The sequence below is a fragment of the Lytechinus variegatus genome, chromosome 12 (genome assembly GCF_018143015.1).
Source record: "Lytechinus variegatus isolate NC3 chromosome 12, Lvar_3.0, whole genome shotgun sequence".
In the NCBI taxonomy this organism is placed as follows: domain Eukaryota; kingdom Metazoa; phylum Echinodermata; class Echinoidea; order Temnopleuroida; family Toxopneustidae; genus Lytechinus; species Lytechinus variegatus.
The window spans coordinates 14071753-14091029 of record NC_054751.1 but is presented as its reverse complement, the minus strand read 5'-3'; the positions used below and the strand labels follow the sequence as shown (position 1 = coordinate 14091029).

General features: G+C 36.2%; 1 protein-coding gene across 1 annotated transcript; it reads left to right on the top strand.

Annotated features, from left to right (window-relative positions):
- The first annotated feature begins 466 nt into the window (after positions 1 to 466).
- Positions 467 to 15099, top strand: LOC121424952 (2,3-bisphosphoglycerate-independent phosphoglycerate mutase-like). Its single transcript, XM_041620853.1, has 11 exons — positions 467 to 571; positions 5478 to 5557; positions 6284 to 6570; positions 7445 to 7577; positions 8295 to 8473; positions 8957 to 9160; positions 9993 to 10119; positions 10582 to 10730; positions 11165 to 11282; positions 12319 to 12453; positions 13623 to 15099. Exons 2-11 carry the CDS (start codon positions 5503 to 5505, stop codon positions 13763 to 13765), a joined length of 1530 nt encoding a protein of 509 aa, XP_041476787.1. The 5' UTR covers positions 467 to 571; positions 5478 to 5502; the 3' UTR covers positions 13766 to 15099.
- Positions 15100 to 19277: the final 4178 nt, after the last annotated feature.

The following is a 19277-nucleotide window of genomic DNA, read 5'->3' as shown; positions in this document are numbered from 1 at the left end:
GCCCGCTTCATCGATCGTCGTTGTCCACTATTTATCAATCATTATCATAATTTGGTATTAATGAAGCATTCCTGATATTTCATTTCTTATGTTGTTTTATTTGTTTATTAGGTGACTCGGGTCTAAACCCCGACCCGGTCCAAAGCCGGGGTCCAAAGTTTATTTACAACATTGCATTGCGCGTGCGTGTAGGGTCTTCCAATATTTGTGTCTAGACGTTTATATCAGACTTACATCAATCTCTGACATTTGTTTTAACTTGAATGGCTAAGAATGAGCAATAAAAACTTTGATTTTACCAAATTGTTTTAATTTTGATTACGAATGTTGATTTTTTTTTGTTTCGATTATTTCTTATACTTGAAACTTAATATATTGTAATTATGAAAAACCTAGAAACAGTCTGAAACTGCTATGTTCATTATCACGCTATGTCATCGTGGTGTACGTGTGTAGCTAGCTTGGTGCAGTGTGCAAAATCAATACCGGTACCGTATATGCGAATTGACCTGGCCTGGGGAAAGTCCTGTGTCGTGCCCCTTTTCGTACTTGAGCTAAGTAAAAAATAAAGGTAAGATGTTTAATTTTAATTGTTTTAAAGATGCAGTCGTTGTAAGTGTAGTGCGTACTGTATCTCTTTTTGTCTGATCATTGAAATATTTTCATATTTAATAGTGGTAGAAATGTTGAGTTGTCGCGTTGCTGGCATCAGACATGCAGCGACGGAAATTGGTAGTTGTTTCCCGGGGTCGTAGCGGGGACAACAAATCTGGCAAAACGCTTAAGTTGGGCATGTTGGGGGTTAACCTAGTCTTGAGGACTCCGTGAGCGCTGAGCATATTTCTTATGATTTTGATATTGTCATTTTTCCTCACGGAGTCTTGACAAGGCATCCTATCTGAGTGTGGAGAAGATACTAGTCCAGAAGGGAATTCCCTTCATATTTAACATTAGTACCGGTATTAGAACTAAGTCTAAGTAACGTAGTGGTCCATTAATAATAGACCAAAGTTAATAAGGAGCTGCATTTTGGTCACTCACACATTGTACAAGCTTAGTATGTACAATTGACCGTGTTTGACCCTGGATTTCGAAGTAGTCGGCAAACATCGCTTCATTGCTGAAGTAATATTCTCCGAAACTCCTCGCTATGCACCGGGGCTCTTGCCGGTAAGTAGCAATAGTTTATTATATGAAAATAATAATAAAATAATAATCATTAAAAAAAAGGAAATTTCGCTTACCTCGGCCTCGAAAGTGACTTCGCTTGTCTCTTCCACAGAATTACAAGGAAGCCCGTTGGTGGCGCTAATAATTTCACAACCTTGATTCAGCTCCTCGGTAATTTTATAACTATCTAAATTCTTTGAATGCGCAATCCTTATGATTAATATACTACTTATGGGCACCAATGAATGAAATACCTTCGAAAACATAATTAAAGATTATTATTGGTGATGATAACACTTATTTGCAATTAATTTAAAAAGATGACTGATAAAAAAAAAATGAAAATAATATACGTGCCTGGAAAGAAACCAGCAGTACAAGCTTTGATGAACGTCAATAATACGTATACGGTATACCAAAGTCTATACAATGAAAAGATTGGACACTTCACAGACTTTGCGTAATGCCTTGCGTTGATATGCGTGTAAAATAGTGTAGGTGCCTATTCCTTCCCTTGTGTCTTTGATACGAATATAAATCGCGCGCCCTCTTCAGGAGAAAATTAATATCCACGCTGATTGATTTCTATCTCCGTGAAATCTTCACTAAAGATCAAGAAAATATACATATTTTTAGAAAGAAACTTCAAGGAGAAGTCACGGAAGGATCTAAATGATTCGGTAAGTGTCATAGCAGGATGTGGAATACCAAATCATACATGATGTTTTATGTGGGCAAAAGCCCACTGTATTTTGGAAGTGTCATGTGTGTCGCGTGCGTATGACTGATATTCCTTTGCACGCGAGATGATATGAACCCATGGGTGCATTTTGGTGAAAAGCTCTAAGTTCTAACTAAGGGCCTTAGTTAGAACTTAGAGCTTTTCACCAAAATTGCAGCTCCTTGTAGCACTAGCAGATCAATGCGACTGGAATGGCGTAACGAAAAATATTCGAAGCTTTGGAGCGGATTTATTTCTCCTTTTTTCTCAATAAGAAGAAAATGCTATGCCTTGGAGCTGCTTTCTTTGTTCTTTTTCTCAATATTAAGACAAAAATGCTATGCCTTGGCAAAAAATTATGGAAATTTGAGTGAATAAATGGGGGTCCCCTCTGCGGCACATACCTACTATGCATTATATACTGAGTGCCCCCCGGGGGCCGCCCTACTAATGAATATTCATGAAGACATGCCTAGAACTCTTTCACCAAAATAATGCAAATCTTTAAAATTCAATAACTTTGTTATTTATTAGCCAATTTTGATCAAATTTTCAGCATTTTTCTCTGTGAATTTTACTCTATGTATTGAGATATGATTATCTCCAGGCTACACAATCCCTCTAAATTGATTAAATACTATTTAGATTTTTTCAGATTTGATACGTAAACTCTATTGAATCCCAATAATTTACAACGATTGCAATTCCAGTTTCCACATGTATGTTTAATGTGAAGTCAAATATTTTTTACATATTTTAATGAAAAAAAATCAGAATAGGCCCTACTGGTGATTTAAAGTTCATAAAATTAAATACATTACAAAAGAAATTGTGGAAGACATCATTGGTTCTAACATTTTGGTACTGTCCAGGATATGTAGTTCAAACTTGCCTTGTTAAGCCACCAAAGGGAAACAGAAAAAGTGGGGCAATTCAAAGTAAAAGTGGACATTTTCCAAAAATTTATATTGGCTCTATTTCAAAAGGGGAACATAATTAGCCACATTACTTTTTTCTTACGCACAAGGCCCTCGCTGCCATTGAGTACGTGTGGCGCAAGAGCCACGCGTAATTCAAGTTTGGAGATTTAGCGCCATGCGTAAATAATTCCATCGATGAAGCGCTACGCCAAATTCTGCAAGCGCCACGCCTGAATTGCTCGAAGCATTTTCTACCTCCATGCTTGAAGCAAGCGCCTGGCTGACCGCTACCATGCATCCCAACCCGGGGATGCCAGCGCTAGCACGCTGCACCCTGCTCACCACGGCACTGACTGACTCCAGCACACCGCCCTGACAGTGTAGGCATGGCGGTTTTAGTGAGCGTGTTTACGTTATTTGCCTGCATGGTGAGCTGGTATAGCCAGAGAGCTACACATTTTCTAACAGAGGTACATGTACACACACAATCAGTGACTGAGAAAGAATGTATTGCTATGAATTCAGTATTCTCGAAGTCTGCATGATCGAGTATTTCAAAATTAATTTTTGATGATTGTTTTGAGTGACTTGATAAAGAATTAACTCCATCAAATGTTATATGTATGATTTTGTTTACCCTTATTTTCCGACCTACCTTTTTCATCTTTGTCAAGTTTCACAACTACAGGATGTTTGTGTTTTTTCTTAATCATATGGGCCAATAGATTGGCGCTGTTCTAAAATTTTGAGGGGATGGTTGTGTCTCCTAAATTAGACGACCTCTCTCTACTATAAAAAAAATAAAAAATGCCATCATTCATAAAGGAATTTTGCCCCCCCCCCCTGAAAAATGACAAGCAAATAAAACAAAGTCATCAATTCCAAAATTATTTTGGGTACATGTATGCACACACCCCACCCCTGGATCTGCGCCTGTCTGTTATAATAGACCTGATATTTTATTTTCATTTTTATTTTTTTAATGACTTAAATTGATTAAAATATAAAATATATTTTTACTTGTTAGCACCTCAAATCAATTTTAAAATGTTCCTCATTATCCGTTAAGTAATCTGAGATATTTAAGACTTCTTATTTCTATTCTGTTTTATTTTCCTTTCCGCCGTTCCTTTTGGAGGACGGGAGTTTATAACGGAAGGTATATAAAATATATTTTTACTTGTTAGCACCTCAGAACAATTTAAAACGTTCCTGATTGTCCGTTTAGTAATCTGAGATATTTAGGACTTCTTATTTCTATTCTGTTTTATTTTCCTTTCTGCGGTTCCTTTTGGAGGACGGGAGTTTATAACGGAAGGTATATAAAATATATTTTTTTGTTTTATCACCTCAGCACAATGTAAAATGTTCCTGGTTGTCCGTTTAGTAATCTGAGATATTTAGGACTTCTTATTTCTATTCTGTTTTATTTTCCTTTCCGCCGTTCCTTTTGGAGGACGAGAGTTCATAACGGAAGGTATATAAACTATATTTTTACTTGTTAGCACCTCAGAACAAATTTATAATGTTCCTGGTTGTCCGTTTAGTAATCTGAGATATTTAGGACTTCTTATTTGTATTCTGTTTTATTTTCCTTTCCTCCGTTCTTTTTGGAGAACGGGAGTTCATATCGGAGGGTATATAGAGTACATGTATTTTTTTTAATTAATTAGCGCCTCAAATCAATTTTAAAATGTTCCCGATCGTCCGTTTAAGCAGTGTGCACGCGCGCGTGTATCGTGGGCGCACATAATGCGCACGCCCGCACAACGGCGCGGCCTGGGGCTTAATTTGGGTGTTGGAAAGTATTATCGATTCTGGAAAATGCGCCACGCGTAATTCCTTACTTTGCGAGAGCCCTGCTTACGCATCTCCTTATAGGTGAATCCATAGGTGGATAATCTGAAGGTCATCATTTTACATCATGTTAAACAAAAATGTTAAAATATAAGTTCATTTTATGTTGCCAGCGAGTGGATATTTCTGATGTCTCTCTGTAACAGTCACTCTGTAAGCAGGTATGGGTTAACGTTTTAATTCGTAATTAATGAAATGATACAACAATTTTTTAATGTAATGCAGCATATTAAAGGTAGAACAACATAGAATCCAATCAAATCAAAATTATGATATCAATTTAAAATTCACAGAGTTTGAGCAATAAGTTTCTTCCTCAAAAATGCATGTCCATTTTGCGTCACTTTGTGACCATGTTTATGAATATTCATATCTCATTAATTCAGTGGATCAACATAAATGTTATTTTGAAAAATCGGTGTCAGCAACTTCTGTCAGGTACCATTTCTTTGCAAATAACTATTCAAATATGGGTGATATCTTTATTTGAATGCAAAAAAAATGTTTCTGAATGTCACTTCATAACCATGGAACTGCCCAGAACTGAATACAGATGGCCTTTATATTACTTATCCTTTTACACTTTTTTTTATGGCCACTTGAGAAAGTTTTTCACTATAGACAGGTACATTTGTAGCTTCTAAGACAGGTTTGACTTATTCAACAAGTCTTATCATCCAATAAAGTATATTTTATCGAACTGTTATGGATATGTTGTATGTATTGGTGTATTTAAATATGAATTCCAATTTAATATTTTTGAAATCAAAATCTCTGTTTGACTGGATTTTAATTCTCTTTATTTGCAGGGTGGTTGATTGATACCAAGGGATAATGAAAGTCTGCTTGGTTGTTATCGATGGCTGGGGTATCTCAGAGGATTATAGAGGTATTGAATTTTAATGAATTTTCATTTCAAATCATGCATATTTACATTTGAAAACAAGATATTTTGTGAAAGTACAGGATATTAATCTAAAATTTCAGATTTTAGCTTTAGCCAAAGGGATTCATAATGATTGAGAATTTGACTCACATGTTGTTCCCAAGAAAAGGTCTATAGCTGTTTGTAAAGTAATTTCAGGTTTTATGAAAAATAAAGTGCAAACCTGTTTTTGTTTCTCTGTTCTTTCAAATAAACAACAATGCCCAGGTCTTTTTGTACTTCTGAGTCTTATTAACTTAAAATCTAATTTTGTTACAGAGTGAGAACAAATGGAAAGTCTGAGTTCTAAGAAAATAATTTATTCGTGGTTCATTATATTTGTTAGGAATATTGAATGATGACATTGAAACGTAGCATTCCATAGAAGTGTGAACTAATTGTATTCTGATGTTTGATCTAGATTTAATTTTCACAATACAACTCACTGACAAGTTTGAGTCTGTTTGGGAATATTTGCAGTGACCCAAATTCCATTGATTACTTTTCTTTATATGTAAAATCAAAGAGATATATTTTGTTTGATAACTTGCAGTGGTGTCTTTGATTTTCGTTTTGTGTTTTTGTCTTCGATTATTACATTGTATATGGATATCTTTTTTAACAAATGAAATAAAAAAAATAATTGAATCTTGAATTTAATGATCTCCTGCCCCCCCCCCCACTATTTAGGCAATGCTATCCTGAATGCTAAGACCCCAGTCATGGATGGCCTATCTGAGCAGTCTGGTGAGTTTGTGTCTCTGGATGCCTCTGGCCTTGCCGTCGGACTCCCGGAAGGCCTGATGGGTAACAGTGAGGTCGGTCACCTGACCATCGGTGCTGGCCGTGCCATGTACCAGAGTATCGTGAAGATCGATTTGGCGATCAAGCAAAAGACCCTGTTCAGTCAGAAGGCTTACGTGGATGCTTGCCAAAGGGCTAAAGCAGGCAACGGCAGGATGCATCTTCTGGGTCTGGTAAGCTTCTGATCAGTGCCCTGTCTTACAAAGAGTTAAGATTGATCCAATCAATCAAAACACTATGGAAATCCATCAGTGTTGTAATTTTTTCTACAGGAAATTTGCACAATGTCCTTTGTAAACAAAGAGAGGCACAGTGAATGTTCAAGAAAACAGTGAATACATGAATATACATCATAGAAAATGTTGCTGGCCGTCCATTGTAATGATTGATCAGACCATCGTATCTCTGTGTAAGATAGGGTCTAGGGGAGCATTTCATGATGAATTTTCACCAACTTATTTGTTCACGTCCAATTAGATGCAAGGATTTCCAGTAGCTTATATTATGTTGGTGAAAAGCACTGGTAACAATCTGGATGGCACTGTTCTTCAGAGCCTGTAACATAAGCAATACGATCAATATTTACAATCCAATTGATCATAACTCTTTGTAGTTTTCCCAAAATTTCTGGCACAATTAGTCATAACATTTATCTAGGTTTTATGTAACATGGCCCTGCATTTTGACACCATACTATGCTCTAATATTTCAAGGCATTTTACAAGTAAAACAGTGTGTGATTTCGACTGCCAATTGAAATAGATAGAAGCTACAGAATGGCTTTTGTCAGGTTGCTCACGAGTTTGGTAGCAAAAAAAAGGCCCCTTTTGTCGTGATTACTCAAGAGTCTTCCATAGTGTACATATCTGATAATAGTGAGTTGTAATTTATATGTAATCAAGGAAAATCGCCCTTCGTGGCAGCTCTGAGATGGTTCATTTAAAATAGAAAGAGAGAGAGATATAGTAGCAAAATGAAAGCAATAATTCTTGTGATCTTGAGAAGTTGATATTTTCCTGTAACTTGAGTTGTGTTCATACATGCTAGGTAAGTGATGGTGGAGTGCATTCCCACATCAATCATCTCTTTGCTCTGCTTGGTGGTATGAAAGAAGCTGGTGTACCACAGACATTTGTTCATTTCTTTGCTGATGGTAGAGACACAAGCCCTACCAGCGGTGGTAAGTGAAACAATGAAAATCCATATTTTATTGTTCAAAACAGAATTCAGAAATAGATATCCTATTGAAATCAATTTTGTCCAATCAATAGTGGGCCTGGCAGCCTCTGAGCAGCGTCAGATCGATGTAGCTCTATCCCTTTGAAATCGTTGAACATCAAACAGAGTAGCAGCAGCTCCCATGTTTTAAAGTCTTTTGGTCTGATGCGGCTGGAGCTTGAACTTCTAACCTTCCGGTTGTGAGATATACGCACTACTGACATAGCCAACACACCAGTGAATTATGTCAAAGTTGCCGAGTATTTCTTCATTTTGTAGGAGCATGACAATCATAATTGTACTGTCCACTTTTGAAATGCTGGTTTCTGAATTATAACTGGTAGATATCGTTTAATATTCAGATATTGACAGTGTGATTTGTAAGTCCCATCAGTATATGTATGCTGGACACATAACAGAGGAATATAATTCTAAAAAATGTACTGACAAAAGTGTTAGTATGCATGGATAAGTAACATACATCATTTATACAGAATGATAAACCCAGTTTTCCCAAGACTCTAGAAGATGCTTTCACATTAGAATATTTTTATCATTACTATTACACAATATTACAAAAGTCAGTCTCTTCTTTCCTTGCAAATAAAGAAATCTTTATAGAAATATAACTAGAAATGATTATTGATATAATGCTCTCAATGTATTTTGAAATATCTAGTGAAATACTTGAAGCAAACTCAAGATAAGCTTGCTGAACTTCAATATGGCTCCCTAGCAACCGTCATGGGTCGTTACTATGCAATGGATCGAGATAAACGAGATGAAAGGATAAAGGTTGCATTTGAGGGCTTAGTACAGGGTATTGGCGAGGCTACAACCAAGGAAAATGTAATTCAGGTATGTGAACGTTACCTTAAAACTACTCATTTTGGCATGGAGTATAAGGTTGTTGTCGTTGGTTTATAATTGATTTTATTTTGTCATCAGAAATCTATTATGACTAGAGATAATGTTCCCTTGAAGGTAGCCATAGGGTTTGGCATTTGATTTCTTTACAGATGATATTATTGATAGATTTCTGATAAAGGAGAATGTTAAACTTCAATGGCGTAGAAAATTTATCCACCTGTTATGCGACTTCGGGGAAAAATTACACAGAGATGCAGGGCAAATTTTCCCCTGAAATGCTCACAGGAGCCCTGAAAAAAACAAGAGAAGAGCACTGGAAATTCCCAGAGGGACCATTCTAAATTGTAATGCAATGTAATAAATTTTGACCGGCAAGCTCAAAAAGTAGCTCTTGAAATTTGTTACATTTTTCTTTTGAACCACTTTATACATGAACATGTTCTATACCATATTTCTCCATCTTTTCCCCAGTTGGTGCAATCTCGATATGACAAGCAAGGTAGCGAAAGACAAACGGATGAGTTCTTGACGCCCATCATCGTTGATAAGTCAGGATGCATTCGAGACGGTGACACATTGATGTTTATAGACTTCAGGGCTGATCGAATGAGGCAGATCGTCGAGGCGTTTGCCATCAACCGCAACTTTGAAACGAGTGTTGTCCCCCAGAATATTGTAAGTGAAAGTGTTGAAGTGTGGGCAACTATAAGATGATGAAATGGATCATCACGTGACTGGGTGCTTGAGCATGTGTCCTGTCATTTATTTGGCCCAATGGGGTCCACTTGTAGAGGTTGGGACGTACTATCAGAGGTAGAGGTGTTGTGGCTGATAGGATATCTCCTGACTTTGAACCACAAATTTTTGTGTTTGAATCTCGCCGCAGCACTCACGTCCTTTGGCAAGGCGTTAATCTGTGTTAGCCACTCTCCACCCAGGTATTATTGTGTACCCGATAGAAAGATATTTCTTGCTTGCTCGATCATCCAATCAAGATAGCCATGCTAAAGCTAGGGTGGTAGTATGCAGCGCAGGGCAACATTGTAAAAGCGCTGTATAAATGTTGCAGGTTACTATCATTATTAATCATAATTTGTGGAATTGCCAATGAATCAAACTTCCATTCAAAGCTAAAAGCAGATAAGCTATCCCATGTTTACTATGCTTGTAAATGTTTCAACAATGAATTACAATTAATATCTTTAATTTTAAGCTAGGAGCTCAGCATTACAAGGAAAAGAATTATAACATTCATGTACTATGTTATGCAGGGCCCGCTGGTAGAGCAGTGGGTACCCGCACAAATGACAACATCATTGTTTTTATCATTTACTCATGCATGCCCCACATTGTGGAAGAGTCTTCTTGTAGACACAAAATATTTTATCTCTGTTGAGTATTTTACAAATATCAAAATATTTTATTTCATTCTAGAGTTCTCAACATTTTATTAGTAACATATTTCTTATTAATAATTCAGTTACTTTAATGTTTTTGTTCTTATCAGAGTGTGACCTGTATGACTGAATACAAAGCAAGTTTCAACCTTCCAGTTATCTTTCCTCCGGAAACCCCAAAGAACGTCTTAGCAGAGTGGTTAGCAACAAAAAGAATACCACAGTATCATTGTGCAGGTATTGACCGATACAAAATGATTTTGAATCATTGTTCAATTTATCTTTTTTTTATGTTCATGTTTATGTAAACTGTCAATAGTTGTTACAAGATAATAAAGCTCAAGAAAGATTTCTAAAATTTCAGACCACAATGATGACTTTCTGTGTAGATAAATGAATATGAAAATACCTGGAAGATGTAATTTTTGTCTTGCCTGCACAGTAGAGCAAGACTATACTTGTCGACGCTGATTTTCTGACGGCGCTGCTTTTCCGACTGTGACGGTGGCGTTTACTTTGAAATCTTAACCAGGGTTAAGTTTTTGAATTGTCATAACTTATAAAAGTATATAGACCTTAAAAAGGATATTAGTATTTTCTATGCTTTCATGTATGTTAAGTTGTGATGTGAAGTTCCTATGAGATCATATTAGAGCATTCTTTATGGTGTATATGTACTTATCTCTTCTGCCATTCTAGAGACAGAGAAGTATGCTCATGTTACTTTCTTCTTCAATGGTGGTGTCGAGAAACAGTTTGATGGGGAAGAAAGGAAGTTGGTTCCCTCGCCCAAGGTCGCGACCTACGACCTTAAACCAGAGATGAGTGTGCAAGGTGTTGCAGATGAGGTGAGTGTAATGTCAACATAAATTGATGGTATGAAACTGTTCTTTGTGAATTGGGGACCTAGTAGGTGGGGAAACTTTATTTGAAATGTAAATTCAGCTGTGACAATGATTTCAAAATGATCCTTTTTTTTCTCTCAAGCAGTAGTTCACAGTCCCATATATGCTTATCTGTTTGCTCACTTTTCAGTGTGAATTAATAATGTAATGCATGCTAAGTATATTACATTTAGGGCAGTCTAGCTTTTGCTTCAACTGTAATGCAAGAAGTGGGTAACTGCGTTTATGTCATGCTCAAATTTTATCATGCCTAGATATTTCTCACTTATTATCTCTCTATCTTCAATCTTCTCCCTCAATCTTTCTCATTCTCCCTCTGTTTCTGGTTTTCTCTCCCTCTTTCTCTCCCTATCCCTCTCTTTTTCCATCGATCTCAGGTAGCATCAGTAGTAAAATCAAACCGTTTCCCGTTTGTGATGTGTAACCTCGCCCCTCCTGACATGGTTGGTCATACAGGAGTGTATGAAGCCACTGTCAAGGCTTGTGAAGCCACAGGTATACCATTCTCAGTGGGTGGTATTCCGATAGCAACGGTTTAGTTAAACCTGGCTTAATTTAGACCACACTCTTATGGAGTGCCAGTTGTCAACTCATTCACCAATCAAAACTTATTCTTACCCTGCTGCAAAAAGATGTCAGAAACTTGAGACATGAAATGGGGAGAATAAAATAAAACAAATATATGATTTTAAAGGAATGTATTGATACATTATAATTTCCATGAAAATGGAAGGAACATTATGAAGACAGCATTCCATTGTAGTGTGGTTTTAAATTCTAGTTTAGACGAGGGTTTAACCTAGCTTAGTTATCAGAATACCACTGATTGTCTTTAAAGGAAGTGCTTCCAGCTACCTTGTATAGCACCACCTCAAGTCTGCTAATACTCAAATATGACCAGGTTCCTTACCCACAATGCAATATTTTGATCAGTGTAGTCTTGCAATGGGCCATTCTTGGTCACGTGTGTGATGGAAATTATGACCAATCATCACTTTCATGGTCATAAATCATACAAATTTTATTGATTTATAACTGATTAAACTTTCAGAATCATGCTTTTGTGTGAAGTCACACACATGACCCACTTCTTCTGACCTTGAACCTGCATATTTGAGACAGCAAAAAATATTTCCAAATCATAGCTTACTAAACATGATAATGCTATATAATCTTTGAATTACTAATTCCCTAATATAGGTCTACTTGAATAAAATACACTTTATACTCACCACTCAATACATTCACATTTTTATGATTTATGTTACCAAGAAGCTAAATAAGAATTTTTCCTCTTAATACATTTCAGTTTCTCTGTGTTAGTAGTTATCTCAAGAAGTAAATTTTAACACTAGCTATTTGTAACACAAAGTCGATAAGGGACCACCCTCAGTGTTTTATTTTGCTTCAATGCATTTCATGTTTTTTTGTTTTTTAGTATTCATCTCATAATATATGAAAATGCAAACTTATCTTCATTCATACTTCAAAAAAGAAAAATTCCTAAATCTGTTTTATTCCTCGATGACAGATGTTGCTATTGATACGATGAGGCAAGCATGTGCAGAGAGTGGTTATGCCTTCCTTGTCACTGCTGATCATGGTAATGCAGAGATCATGCTTGCCCCCGATGGTAGCCCGAGCACAAAGCATACTACAATGAGAGGTAAGAGTCAAATTAAAAGGTTAATTAGTTATAAAAATACTTTTTGTAAAATTAATGATAAAAAATAATCCATTCTTGTAGATTATGTCGCAACCGACATATGTGCTAGTTTTCGTTGCGATTGCCTGATGAAGAGACGAGATCGGGGGGGGGGGGGGGGGAGTTAGCCATGTGCCCCCTCATCCCTATCGGTGCTGTGGCCAAGTGGCCTAAGGCGTCTGGCTATACATCGAAAGTCTGTGGTCCGATCCCGGGCCTCGACACCTATCCCCGTGAGCAACGCTTTTAATCGACAATGCTCTTTTATCCTACACTCAAATAAATGGAAGTGCTATATGCATTATTGGTAACTAGGTGTGAACTTCTCCTTGGCAATGCAATGCAGTTTCAAAATGGCCCAGATTATATTGGACTAAGATTGCCTGAAATTATAGTAAAAATAATAATAAATTACATTTATGCAGTGCCTCTTTGTAAGATACAAAATGCATTTTGTATCTTACAAATTTTCTTGAATGTGATGGGTGATTTTTATAGACACTATATATGAATCATCTCTGTTTGACAAAATATTCAACAAGAAATGTTAATTTGTGATTATATTCCACATACAGGCCTTTGCTATAGGATTGGTCATAAGTCAATCATGGGATAAAGTGTTTTACATAAGTAAAAAGATCTCTGAACAAGCGCAGCTGAATATATCCATATAAAAGCTGCTCTATGTAAATGAATGCTTATCATTTTTATTGTTTCTCTATCAATCATCACTCACAGTGATGGAACTTGTGTGTTTCGCTGAGCACTTCAGGACAGTGTATATATGTGCTAGCAGTAAAACAATTGTCAACTTGAGTGCGTTTCTGTTTAGAAAAAGAAACCGTTATTTTTTCAGTCAAAATTTAGGACTCAAAGAGAAGTATGAATATTGGTTTTCTTCTTTTATAGCATTGTGTAATGTGGAATATAAAGCTTATAATCACCTCTTGATTTCAGGTGACAAAACAAATTATCACTCTCTTGGCAAGCTAGATGTACTCGGCAACTTTCCTCTGTGTTGCTTTGGAAAGATAGCTACGTCCAGCTTACCTAGAAAGTTATAGTTTACCCATCAACTTCACCATCATTATTTATGATCATCAATCACGTTTTGTCCTTCCCTTTTGCAGTACCTTTCATCATGAACAACTCTGGGAGGAAGTTCAAGTCTAGTTTTACCCACAATCCATCTCTCCAGGACGTAGCACCAACGGTACTCAGTTTAATGGATACTGACATCCCCCCGGAAATGGCAGGATTTTCACTCGTATAGGTCTTATATAGGTTTAAATGCAGTGAATCCAACAACACCACGGGTACACTTTTATCTAGAAATTTTCATTCACTGGTAATATGTCGTCCGTAGGGTGCTAAACCAATCAGTTCCATTTGTCAACTGACAGATGTCTTGGAATAGATTTGAGAGGATGACGGGTTGGGTCAGCAGCGTTTTGAGAGATTTAGGGGAAGGATTAAGAGCAGTTGCAATGCTCTGAGGCAAAGTAACACGTTTTGCGATGTATGCATGTCACAGAAGTTCCGTCACAAATCTGAAGCCCCCTATTACTATAATCAGTGGTGACCTTTACATACACGGATGATGAACGGCTTTGTCTTTATGTTTCCCGGCCCCAAAATGGTCCCTTGTGACCAATTCTACAAAGTAAAATTCTACTTTATACCCCCCAAAAAAAAAAAGAAATGGTAAAAAAAACACCCATTTAAATGCCAGCACAAATTCTCTCATCTTACTACCTTTTTAAAGTTATGTTTGCAAGAAGTTATCCCAAACTCCTGTTCTTTGATCTATGATTCTGGAATGATTTTGCCTAGCTAGAATGATGGGTGATGCATGCATTTTGCAAATAGAGACTTCGTTTTTGGTAGTTATTAAAGTGGTACTATATGAAAGGTAATAATAAAAGGCTGATGATATGCAAATGTTTATATATTGAAACAAATTTATAATCAATATACAGTAAGCTGACAATGAAAATTGTGCGAACTACCATGTAACAGTTTAAGGTAAAGTCTAACTGGAAGTTGGTTTAAGTGAGAGAATTCTATTGATGAAATTATGGCAAATATCTTTTAAAGAACAACAGGGTTTTTTGGAAAGTAAGATTTTTGTTAGTATCCAACTTTTTTCAATTAGCCCGAATTTGCCAGTTTTTCATCTGATGATGATTTCAAATAGCACATTTTTTCAACACAAACGAATGTTTTCATTTGCATTTGAGTGGCGTAATATTGAATACCTTGCATTTCAGTTTCTTTGTGGGAGTTAGAAATCAACAAGAATTAGGTTCAGGAGTGACATGTTGTTTTGTATGTGTGCTTTTTAGCTAACTAATGCAGTGTCGATGAATGGGTTTGTTACCCTCTAGCTATGTTGTGTACATGTAGAGGTGATGTTTGGTTTATTGGACAGTCTCCAGTTAGAGAATCAAAAGCATTAGGTTCATTTCCCCCACTATAGTGATCCTTTGGTACTACATTAACCCATGTGAAGTAAATGGTATGAATTGGTTCCTTCAAATGCTAGATTGTCATGGCAACCATGCAGTAGTTGAAGTGATAATCGGTTCCCCGAATCTGAAATCTGAATCTGAAAAAAAAATGCAGGCAGAAACATTTCAATGCCATTGATCCCTTACATGAATTTAATTGTGTAATTCCCAAACCAGTATAACTGGAAAATGATTTAATGTAGGTATTCCTTCAGTACAAGAATGTACCACTAACTGAAATACATTGTTATCGTATTTCATTAATAAAGGTCTGATTGCAATATTTTTATATTGATCTATTTAATGATCATATTTCATAAAATGTTATATATGTGTATAGTGATTGGACCCCCCCCCCAACTCATGTGGCAATTGCATTCATGGAAATTCTTACATTCATTAGAAAACAGAATCCAATCTCTATGGTGAAATAAGAAGTAAAATAAATTGTGAACTAAACTTGAAATTCAATACTCATATTTCTGTACTTGTCTTTAAGGGTAACATTCAAGAAAGTAGTGTGCTTGACCCTTACCAGCTCAAAGCTGACTTTGATGTTTTGTTCTGTTGTCTTCTACATAAAAAAATGCTACCAGGCTGTCATTTTAAACACAGACCTCCATACCTTTTTGAAATATATAATTTGGACATTCACTCTGTCATAATATGAAAGAGTAACTTTGAACCAGATTGGGATGGTTGCCATTTGTTTGCATCCGAATGATATTTTATGTATAGTTGTGATGAGATGCACTTATTATTTTAAATAAAAGAGCTATATGAATATATACACAAAAAGAGTATTTTTGTTCTATTATTATTATTGTTGTTGTTGATTCTACATAGATTTGGATTCTCTTCACAAAGAGCTGCAATTAAATGAAATTCCCGCAAAATGATCACTTCATGCCGTTAAAACCAAATCAGTAGCATGCATTTTGGACTTGAGCTGGATTTGTATGAATGTGACTTTGTCCATTGGGTCCAAGGGTAAGAACACTGAATTTTTGATAAAAAGTACGAGTGATGGATGCTACCAAGAAAAACTAAAGACGAATCTTTGATTTGTGAAAGGAGAAGTGTTGTAATGTAGGTGCAATCACCACCATCTCTATCGCATGGTTGTATGGCAACATGATTTGTGTATTTTATAATACATGCGCCATTATCATTCTTTACCATCAGTGGCTTATTGGTCTGCTAAGTTTCACCTAGACATACCATATAGCAGGGGTTCTCAAACTTTTCTTTGAAGGGCCAGATGAGACTCAAAGTAAACCTGAAAGGGCCAGGGTGAAGTGGATACTTAGAAAAAAAAAGTGCGTGAAGCGCATAGACCCTTGCAATCGGGGGTCCTAGATGCTCTCTTGTGCAATCTGGCCCTTATTTTGGGAGCATTTAATCTAACAAATCTATAATAGTTTCATGTGGAACGCAGGCAAAATTAGAAAAAAAATCGAAATACGAGAGTCAATATTAATAACAAAATTGTAGTACTTTGTTAAAAAGAATCTAAATTGTACCTATACATACTTGGTACTGGGGAGACAGATAATGTCTTGAAGAATCAATATTTTTGGAGCCAAAGTAGAATGAATAATAGAGCATGTCTGTTGTGGACTCTAATAAGGGTGTCAGTCTCCTATCACTTTCAATTGGAAAAGTGACACTGTCTGTTTATGTCAGCAACAAGTTGTTTGAACCTTGGCACAAACGGTGTAATTACCAGATGAAGGCACTGGTGCAAATGTTCACTGGTCAAAAGACAATACAAGGTATTTCGGTATGAGTTAATTCTTCAAAATGTTCATTGTGGAAAATGCTCTTTTGCACCTGTATGTAGATCCAAACATGGTGAGAACAGTAGATCAAACAGACATATAAGAAAGAAGATAAAACAGACAGACTCCACTGAACTTTGTTTAAAAGTCAAATTTTTTTACTGCCATTTTATTACGATTAGGTCTACATGGATACACCATTAAATTATATTGAGATATGTTTCATATTGTGACTTAAAAAGTGATTAAAAAACCCCCCAGCAGTCTCGCGGGCCGGATCCGGCCTGCGGGCCGTAGATTGAGAACCCCCTGCCATATAGTATGGTATGTCTAGGTTAACCCATGTTAACTGTAAGTATTACCCTCAGTTATGCCGGGGAGTATCCTAGGAAATCAGAATCAGAATTGAAAAATTAAAGAAATGTTTAACTAAAAAGGTGACCCCCACAAAGAAAGAAATAAGGATTGATCAATAGAACAAGCAGTGCCATTCAAGATAGAAGGTAGTAATATGAGATCTAATCAGAGTGATGTCACAATGAGGGCAAAAAAGAGCATAATCTTATTGTGGGGTGAAGGAGAGAGAGGAGGGTGTACAGTTCAACAATAAATCAAGACACTACACTACAAAGCAAAAATGAACTTTTAACATTAGATTTTAATATGTATTCTTTAATAGCTGCATTCTCTGAATCAACAATTATTAGGAACAGTAAATACGATCAAGGATTCATATTTATATTGATCCCAGTATCACTCTGTTCAAATTTCTTTCAACAATTCTCACATACCCGAACAACCAAATTGTTCTGTCATGCAACCTCCATTATTTAAAAAGGTTTGTGCATTTAATACACTCCGAGAACAGTAAATACAAGAATAATCTTGTTCTTATTACAGTATATACTTCTGAAAATTATTTCATCATAAACGAGTTACAAGAGTTTAACACAAAAATAATGCAATATCATTTGAACAAGGCTTTAGAAAGTAAAATATGGCAAAATGGGCTATAGTGAGCAACCCATATGAAAATAAACGAAGAATAACATGACATACATGGAACCTTGTCACAAATTCATCAGGGTCAAAACTTTGAATCTGTTACAATACTATGGATTATGAAGAGTGAAAACAAAAAAGCATTTAAGTGATGGAATAGTATATAACCTATAAGAACACATAAGAGTTTCTTATAACACTTATTCTAAAGTGAACTCCACTGTTTTCATGTACATTCAATATTGCCACATCACATTATACAACTAATGGGCATACTATACTTTCTTTGATGTTGCAAATTATAGAATTTTGGCATTCTTTCTGCTTTAGAATTTTTAAAACCGTGTTTTCAGCAAGTTTTAACCTCAGTCATGCCTGGGAGAATCCTTGGAAATCATTATGAATGTGCACAATGCCATAGATAAATTTTAGCAGTGTTGGTCAAACTAGGATAAACACAGTTTCTGGCATTACTTTAAATTCAAAGATAGGATGTCCTTATGTAGTCTGCATATCAATGCAAAGAAGGTGCTAAATTTAACAATTAAAATAACGATCACAATGAAAAAAAAATCTATTGGCAACTAAATAATTGTTCAAGAGAATAAATATAATATATATCTACATACAATGTTTAACATAGATGCTATGCAAAGAAAATAGGGCAATTGACAATCAGTTAACAGCAAGAATTGGAAATCAATTAATTACCCCCCCCCCTCCTTGACTAACTTGAATTAAACAAGCACCATAGTAAAAGAGCATTTTTTTTCAGGACTTCCTGCAACTTCATTTGAGGTTCTGTGGCAGAGTGGTCTAGGGTGCCCGACTAGATGCATGAAAATCTTCAGTTCAACCCCCTGCCACAGTGCCACGACACTTATACCCTTAAGCAAGGCATTAAATTGATGGAAGCTTAAAAGTGCCACCGAGATGTTGAGATAATTATCTCGGGAAGTCGACATCTTGATAGCAAAATATAAGATGACGAGATCCTGGATCTCATCATGTTGACATCTTTTAGAAGAGATGATGAGATGACGAGATCCTGGATCTCATCATGTCAACATCTTTTAGAAGAGATGTTGAGATGACGAGATCCTGGATCTCATCATGTCAACATCTTTTAGAAGAGATGTTGAGATGACGAGATCCTGGATCTCATCATGTCGACATCTTTTAGAAGAGATGATGAGATGACAAGATCCTGGATCTCATCATGTCAACATCTTTTAGAACAGATGATGAGATGACAAGATCCCGGATCTCATCATGTCAACATCTTTTAGAAGAGATGTTGAGATGACAAGATCCCGGATCTCATCATGTTGACATCTTGTAGAAAAGATGATGAGATGATGAGATGATCTTGTCATCTCAACATCTCTTCTTAAGATGTTGACATGATGAGATCCAGGATCTTGTCATCTCATCATCTCTTCTACAAGATGTCAACATGATGAGATTCAGGATCTTGTCATCTCATCATCTC

What these genes read in the sequence shown, in the direction of transcription:
- LOC121424952 (XM_041620853.1), top strand. Translation starts at nt 5,503, where the DNA reads ATGAAAGTCTGCTTGGTTGTTATCGATGGCTGGGGTATCTCAGAGGAT. An exon ending in TGCAAGGTGTTGCAGATGAG is followed by an intron (nt 10,731 to 11,164) that starts GTGAGTGTAATG and finishes CATCGATCTCAG; the next exon opens with GTAGCATCAGTAGTAAAATC. An exon ending in AAAGCATACTACAATGAGAG is followed by an intron (nt 12,454 to 13,622) that starts GTAAGAGTCAAA and finishes TCCCTTTTGCAG; the next exon opens with TACCTTTCATCATGAACAAC.